The sequence below is a fragment of the Mus caroli genome, chromosome 4, assembly GCF_900094665.2.
Source record: "Mus caroli chromosome 4, CAROLI_EIJ_v1.1, whole genome shotgun sequence".
NCBI lineage: Eukaryota > Metazoa > Chordata > Mammalia > Rodentia > Muridae > Mus > Mus caroli.
In genome coordinates this window covers 134,152,501-134,161,265 of record NC_034573.1, presented here as the reverse complement: position 1 = coordinate 134,161,265, position 8,765 = coordinate 134,152,501, and the positions used below count along the sequence as shown (strand labels likewise).

General features: G+C 42.1%; 1 protein-coding gene across 1 annotated transcript in view; it reads left to right on the top strand.

The window, feature by feature from the left end:
* The first annotated feature begins 8,064 nt into the window (after positions 1 to 8,064).
* LOC110293449 (putative PRAME family member 26) overlaps positions 8,065 to 8,765 on the top strand; it is a 5,178-nt gene continuing 4,477 nt past the window's right edge. Inside the window, exons 1-2 of the mRNA XM_021161266.1 lie at positions 8,065 to 8,372; positions 8,469 to 8,587. Coding sequence (XP_021016925.1) covers positions 8,065 to 8,372; positions 8,469 to 8,587 — 427 coding nt within the window. The remainder of the gene's footprint in view (positions 8,373 to 8,468; positions 8,588 to 8,765) is intronic.

The window sequence follows — 8,765 nt, the reverse complement described above, 5'->3', positions numbered from 1 at the left end:
CAGCAAGCTCCCCTTTCAACCTCTGGTGCGAGAAATTGCTCAGGACTTCAAAACAGATCTGCGCTTCCAGAGTGCAGCTATTGGTGCTTTGCAGGAGGCAAGTGAGGCCTATCTGGTTGGCCTTTTTGAAGATACCAATCTGTGTGCTATCCATGCCAAACGTGTAACAATTATGCCAAAAGATATCCGGCTAGCACGCCGCATACACGGAGAATGTGCTTAAGAGTCCACTATGAGGGGAAACATTTCATTCTCAAAACAAATTTTTTTCCTCTTCTTCCTGTTATCAGTAGTTCTGAATGTTAGATATTTTTTCCATGGGGTCAAAGGTACCTAAGTATATGATTGCGAGTGGAAACATAGGGGACAGAATCAGGTATTGGCGTTTCTCCACGTTCATTTGTGCGTGAATTTTTAATATAAATGCAAGATGGAAAGCATTAATGCAAGTAAAATGTTTCAGTGAACACATTTCAACAGTTCAACTTTATAACAATTATAAATAAACCTGTTAAAATTTTCTGGACAATGCCAGCATTTGGATTTTTAAAAAATAAGTAAATTTCTTATTGACGGGAACTAAATGGTGTTTGTAGCATTTTTATCACACAGTAGATTCCATCCATTCACTATACTTTTCTAACTGAGTTGTCCTACATACAAGTACATGTTTTTAATGTTGTCAGTCTTCTGTGCTGTTCCTGTAAGTTTGCTATTAAAATACATTAAACTAAAAAAAAAAAAAAAGACAATAAAGCTCAACTCACATGTCAGGCAGGACACTCTAGATAGCTATGTGATGGTCTATTATCACAGACATGTTTAGATTTGGGAGTAAATTATACCATAGATCATTTTAAAGTTCAATAGTCTTCTGGAAGCCCCAGAACTACTGTTAAAAAGAAGGTTTAAGATGGGAAGGGACCAGGGCCGGAGAGATGGCCGGATCAGTGGTTAAGAGAGCTTGCTGGTCTCTGAAGAGCCAGAGTTTGGATCTTGCCACTCACATTAGGTGATGANTCTGGTAACAGTAGTTCCAGATAATCCAACGTCTTCTTATGGCCTCTATAGGTAGTACCCTGCAGACTTGTGCAACACACACACACAAACACACATACACGCATGCTCGCGCATGCACATACATAAAAGCAAAATAACCCCTTTTATTTGGAGACCAGAATATGAAGGTCTCTGAAAGGATGAACATTGTCTACTGAGAGTGCTTCCTTGAGCTTTAAGCACTCCTCCTGCCCCTTCCAGACTCCCTCGTGCTGGGTATAGGAACAAACAGAGATAGTCTTTTATTTTATTTAATATGTAACTTCCTGTCTTAGCTTTTAAACTCTTCTAATTATCCCTCTCTTAAATGGAAAGGTTTTTGTTTCATCATTGTTCTGGGTCTACTTGTTTTTATTAAGTGATTTAAACCTTTTGACATTTTTGACCAACTTTCCCAAGATTAACTTTTTCATCTAATCCTTTTGACCTTGAGCCGAGAGTCTCAGAACTTTTCAAGAGAATTATAAGAGTGACATTAAGCTAATTAGCCTTATTACATATGATGGAAATAATGTTAAAAGCTAGCTGTAGTGGCACACATCTACAGTCCTAACAGTTCTGAGGCATAGGCAAGAGGATAAGAAGTTTATATTCACCCCAGTTACTCAGAGAGTCCTAGGACAGTCTGGGCTACCTGAGACAATGACACTCATTCCCTGGTCACAGAGTATGTGCCCAGCATGCCTGACACCTGGTTTTATCCTCAAAACTAAACAGCAGCTCTTACCATCTAATCCCAGCATTTAGGGCACTGTTTCTTAACCTGTGGAGGGTGACTCTTTGTGAAACCATGTCAGATATACTGCACATCAGTTATTTACATTACAGTTCATAACAGTAGCAAAANTACAGTTATAAAGTAACAACAAAATAGTTTTATATTTGAAGGTCTCCANTATATGTGGAACTGTCTAAAAAGGCTGCAGCATTAGGATTGAGNAGGTGAAAGTGGACGTGGGGGCATAGATAGATCAGGAATTCAAGATCATCTTGGTCAGCTAGCAAGTTTGAAGGTGGACTGGACTACAGGATATGATGCCTTTGTATGGGTGGGTGAGTGGGGTCATGAAAAGAATATCATGAATGGGTAGGGGAATCTTGTCAATTTCTGCTCTTGGAACAGGTGAGATAACATTTCATTTGTTTTTGTTGATATGATTAAGTATAGAAACGGATTTCTTTTGTTTGTGGTTTTGTTTTGTTTTGCTCTGTTTTTCAAGGAGTCTCTTTCTGTAGCCCTGGCTGTCCTAGAACAGGCTCTTGTAGATTNGGCTGGCCTGGAACTCACAGAGGTCCAATTGCCCTGCCTCTGGAATGCTGGGATTAAAGGCCTACACCTGACAACTAGAGTGAAATCTCAGGAACCCATGTAACAGCGGAAGGTTCAAGATGCGCTTTGATGTCTATTCTCATGCAGTGACAAGCTTACCATTCCTACCTGACAATCAGACATCACACACAACACAGGGAATGTATAGTTTAGATGGTTGTGTTTTGAGACAGTCCTGTAGGCAGGCTTGGAACTTTCTAGATAAACAAGGCTGGCTTTGAACTTACAGAGCAACCTGCCTCTGGGTTGCTGGAATTGGGATGCCTATGCCACTACACCACACTGGACAATTAAAAAACAATGAAAGAAAGTTAGAAACTGCAATAGCTAAATCAGATGTTAAAGATAACTATTCTATGTGCACTTTCAGGCTTAGAAACTATAGTACTACCTTTTGGGATAAAAGAAAAATAGCAACAGTTGTTCTGTTCAAGGTGCAAGCCAAAATGTTAGCAAAGCTGAATGGTGAGGCTGGAAGACAAGCAAGCACTTTACAGACCCACCAACAGACATTCTCCACCCAGTAGCAGCTGCTGATATCCAACAGCAAATNCAAGTCTGCATATAACAAAGTCCTGTCTGAAACAAATCAAAATGCCACAGGGTGACACGGGCTACAAGGTGGGTTTCAGTGGAGGGAAGATATAAAGACATGACTCTATTCATAGACCTGTTTCTGTGGAATATTTTTAACCTTTTGATGTCAAAAGTAGTAGTAAAAGGTTTAGGGTATTGTTGTTGTTATTTAGATTGTGTGTGTGTGTGTTTTGCCTGTGTGCATGTTTGTGTGTGTGCACTGTGTGTGTGTGTGTGTGTATGCAGAAGAGTCAGTTCCCTTGGAACCAGAGTTATGGAAGGTTGTAAGCAGCCATGTGAGTGGTGGGAACTGAACCTGGATCCTCTAGGAAGAGCAGCAAGTGCTCTTAACCACTCAGGCTTTTCTCAGCNTCTATTTCTATTTAAGGGAATTTTGTTTATTTGTTTGGTTTTGGTGGTGGTTTTTTTCTTTTACCACGTGAGTCCAACTACGGTTAATCAGGCTTGACATAAAGTGTCTTTACCTGCTGAGCCATNTTCTTGGCTCTTGTGTTAGAGACAGGGTCTCATGTAACCCATGCTGGCTTTTCACTATGTAGCTCAGACTGTCCTCAAACTTCTACTCCTCTAGCTTTTACATCCCAAGTGTTGGGACTACAGGCTAGTGCATTCAAGTCTGGTGTTGTCTGGTATTGGTTTGGTTTGGTTTGGTTTCATTTTGTTTTCAGTCTAGATAAACAGACTAAATCCTTTGCTATGTCTGTTCCCTAGGGCCTAAGGTGGTGCTCATTAGCTGGGAAGTCTCAGTGTTTGTGGCATGAATTTCCACAAGTTTTGAAATCACTTGATTTTTAAAATTGAATACCACTGTTTCCCTTTTAATTACTTTATACAAGGAAAACAGGATCGCTGGGTNGAGATTCCAATGTCTAACCAGCTAGTAGCAGGTTGCATTCGGGAGTTGCAGCTGTGAGGGGAGGCCTGAGTAGTAAAGTAGTTAAAGCCTCAGCAGTGCCAGTGAAGACACTGTCTAGGAACTTGGAGTCACTTGCGGGCTGGCTTNGATAGAAAGCTCTCTGTCCCATCTGGTAAGTCACTGACCTCCATTGAGACCCTTCTGCTCCCTTCTCCCCAGATGAGGCTCTTGGTGGTGCCACCCAGAGTCCTGCTCCACTGAGGTTGAAGGGTCAGGTCACTTCTTGAGCCCAGGAATTCTAGGCTAGTCTGAGCACTATCACTAGGCTGGAAGTGGTGCTGGAGGATCTCAGCACCGTCTACAGCCAATTTCTGGTAGCCAAGTGTGTATGCACTTGATATGTTATAATGTTGATTCAGACTCTTAGGTGAACCGAATGTTTTCCTGATTTTTGTGGCAAACTTGTTATATTTCTCAGGCTGGCCTGAAACTCACAATGGGTGATTTCCTGCACTCTGTATCACATGAATGCCTGCAGCCTCTGAAGCCAGAAGAGTCTTAGAAGTGGAGCTGTGAGCCATCAAGTGCCTGCTGAGAATGCAATCCCAGCTCTCTGAGCAGCCAGCTTACTTAGACACTGAGTTATTCCTCCCATCCCCCAACCCCTGTTATTTTGAGACATGGTCTCATTATGTAACCCTGGCCTGGCCTTAAATTCAAAGGTATCAGCCTGCCTCTGCCTTTCAAGCACTGCTGTGGTTAGAGCATTTACAAACATGCTCAGCTTTGCCTAATCATTTTAATTTCTGCTTTTCGCTTATTTTACATTACATTTTTTGCTTGTTTGTTAAGAGCTTGTTTGTCTCTGCATAGTCCTGGTTGTCCTAGAACTCAATAGGAAGACCAGGCTAGCATCAATGAGTTTATCATGCTATTGCCTCTGGAATGCTGAGATTAAAGACATGCACCCCCATACCTGGCTATTTTACATAACATTTAAAGCAAGACTTTGGTGGCACAGATTTGTAAACTTGGAAAACCAAGGCAGGAAGAATATGGGTTAGAGACCAGCATAAAGTACACAGGGAGCCCCTATTTGAAAGAAAAAAAAAAGTGGGAATATGCTGTGGAGTGCTCTCCTGGGATATGTGTGGAATGCTCCCTCCCAAGAGCCATTGACCTCTTCATCAGAGTAGATGTGGTTACTTGATCATGTGTATTGACCTTCCGTTATGGGAGGGACATTAGACCCTCACCTGAGGTGTTGTCCCCATGCCAGCTGTATGCAGTTCTGTCCTAACTGCTCCAGGTCTCAGGAGGCTGAGCATATTGGAGGGGAAGGTTAGCTGAAGAATGGATTCCATCTTTGCAGCTATGGGAATGTCATGTTGGAGTGTTGGGTGGGACTGTGTGTGGTGACTATTTGAGGGTCACTTAGGCTCCTGTATGTAACCTTACCCATGAACCTGTATAAAAATCTGATAACATCATTGGCTGGTCAAGTTGAACTTGGGTGGGAAGCTCCCATATTACTATTGGTGGTCTAGTTGGGGTGACAACTTATTAGTTCACATCTACCCAGGGATTGTTCATAGAACTGGGTTGACTTTTGCCTTGTTCACATTACAAAATTGNTCCATCACTGAGCCACATTCTCAGCCTACTTTGCTTATTTATTTCANAATATTCATGCACTGCTCACAGATGCCAGAAGAGGGCCCTGCATCCATTGGACCTAGGGTTACAAATGACTGAGCTATCTATGAAAGTGTTGGGCATCAACTTCGGGTCCTCTGTAGCAGCAAACATGCTTCATCCTAGTGTGACAAAGTGGGGCAGTGTTTGGTTCTTGTTTGGTAAATACCTGGTGATGAAATGACATCTCCTAATTAATTATACTTATTTTGAAGAAAGAAACACTAGAAAGGAAGNGGGTAATGACTTTGCAAGTTTGTAGAACAAAGCTGTTTAGGGTTGGGGAGCTATAGNTATAGAGTTGAAAGTTCAACGAGGACAGAAACCAGGTCACTGAGAGACTTATAACCTGGAACTCTGTTTTCTGAGATTGGGGTGGGGTGGGGGTGTCTCACTCTGTAGCCCCACATGGGAATCACTATGGAGCCTGGGTTAGTCTCAAACTCAGGAACATCCTCCTGCCTCGGCCTCATGATGATACATGTAAGCAGCAGACGTGAAAANGTACACTTTTCATTAAAACCTACAGAAAACTTCCAATGTGATATTGAACCCTTGATACCAGCCCTTAGGTGGCAGAGGTGGGAGCATCTCTGAGTCTGAGGCCAGCCTGGTCTACATAAAGAATTCCAGGCCAGAACTACATTAAGAGAGACTGTCTAAAAAATAAAATAAAATAAAAATTTACAAAAAATCTGAGGCAAACAATTTTTAAAAATAATTATTTATTTTATATATGTGAGTGTACTGTTGCTCTCCTCAGACACACCAGAAGAGGGTATCAGAACCCATTACAGATGGTTGTGAGCCACAATGTGGTTACTGGGAATTGAACTCAGGACATCTGGAAGAACAGTCAGTGCTCTTAACTGCTGAGCTATCTCTCCAGGCCATGAGACAAACATTATTAAAGTTCTCTCTATTTGGAGCTGAGAATGCAGTACTGCACANATTATATGATCCTAAATTTTAAACTTCATATTTTACTGAATTGGATTGTTGTTGTTATTACTGAGATGGGGGTCTCTCTGTTGAGTTCAAGGCCAGCCTGTACTACAAAGAGAAATCCTGTGTGTGTGTGTGTGGGGGGTGAGAATGGGGGCTTTCTGGCTGGAAACCAGGCATGTTGCTCCAAACCTTTAATCTTTGCACTGGTTAGGCTAGCAGATCTGAGTTCAAGGCTAGCCTGGTCTATCTACATGTCTACAGAGTGAGTTTTCATTCTGACTACATAGTAATAAGACTCAGCCTAATAAAGTACATGCATACATACATACAAACATACATAAGACTGGGAAACATATATAACATTATCTATAGATATGCACACAGGTAAAATGCCCATACACATAAAAATAAGTGTTTAAAACACCTTAATTTAGATGGGTGTGGGGACAAATGCATTTAATCCCAGCACTCAGAGAAAGAGACAGGTGGATCTTTGACTTTGAGTCCAGCCTTCAGAGTGAGTTCCAGGACAGCCAGGATTACACAANGAAACAAAAACAAGACAAAACAAGCCCACCTTAATTAAAACAAATAAACCTCTTGGTACTTGTGTCTTATAGTTNTGTGTTCTGGGTTTGAGAATACTGCTCTGTTGGCATCTGCTTCTACATTATTGCCAACTAACCACTAGATATCTGCGCAAGGCACCAAAAGTCTTCATGCTCAGTATGCCTGAAACTGGGTGTGGATTTAAATATTTTGCTACTACTTAGCACAAATGAGGAAGCCTTTTGTTTCTGCAAGAAACATTAGAGCCTCCATATCAGATAAATTCGAAAAAATATTTAATTTGTATACACTGTTTGGAGAGACATCAAGTTAGGGCAAAGTTAGGATATCTTATTGAAGTTTCATGTAGCCCAGGCTGATGTCCANTTTGCAAAGTAGTTGAAGCTGGGCTTGATCCCTTGATTCTCCTATCTTTCTTTTGAGACAGGGTTTCTCTGTAGTTCTAGNGGTCAGGGAATTGAGAGACAGTTAGTTTACCTTCATATATCCATGTGCACCATGTGTGTGTCTGAGAAGGTGCATCAGATTTCCTGGAACTGGAGTTACAGTTGTTACCTAATATGTGAAGGCTGAGAATCAAATCCAAGTCTTCTACAAGCACAACAAGCACTCTTAATTGCTGAACCATCACGCTAGTTCTAGACCTCTTGTCTTTCAAGTGCTGGCAATACAGGTCTGTGCCACTACTTCCAACAATACAGCATTTTGAGTAGTGAGAAAAACTACCCCAGGGGGTTTAAGTCAGCTTCCAAGATCCTCAGGACTCCCTTCCTACTGGGAATGGGTGATAATGAAGTAGGCTGTGGCCAGTGCTGCTTGGGAGAAGATAGCTACTGCAACCAACAGTGAGCACTGTGACTTTGTGCTCAGTGGAACCTGGCATGGAATGAGCAGGGACTGTGGCCCTGTGAATGGGTGAGAAGGCTTGTCTAAGCATTAACATAGAAATAGATGTTCCTTTTTTTTTTTTCATGCTCTCCAGGATCTTTATCCCTGAAGAATCATCAAGATGAACAGCAAGCCCTTACTCACACTCCAANAGCTGGCAGCACAGAACCTTCTGAGGAATGAGGCTTTGGCTATCAGTGCTTTGCAGTACTTACCTGAACTATTCTTACCACAACTGTTGAAGCAAGCCTACGATGGTAATCATCTTAAGGTCCTGAGGGCAATAGTATCTTCCTGGCCTTTCCCTCGCCTCCCTCTTGGAGCTCTGAAGAAGAGAACACCCTACTTGGAGACTCAATTACAAGTTGTCTTAGAGGAGGTTGATAAGCTGCTTATCCAGGAGGTTCACCCCAGGCAAGGAAGACTTAGGTAGACTCAGAGGGTAGCCCAGAGAATCTAGAGCAGAGATGAAGGGGAGTCAGGTGTGGAAGGGTACAAGGATGTGGTGGAGNATTCTTATGCCAGCAGCTTGGAGAACCACAAAGGTTTTGGCCATTGCTGTGCCATNTTGGAAAGGGCTGTGGAGTATGCAGGACTTATGTTGAATACAGCAGTAGCTGAAGGACTGCCCCTGCTTTCCATGGGTATTAGAAGTGGNACAGAGACATAGAGAAGAAGACCATGGAAAAGAGTGAGACACAGAATGGAAGGCCAGCTTCAGTCCTATAATAAAGACACACTTTAGATATTGTCCCCTTGCCTAGCTACTGAGACTTGTTTTTCTGTTTTACCCACAGGGAGTACAAACTAGAAGTGCTGGAT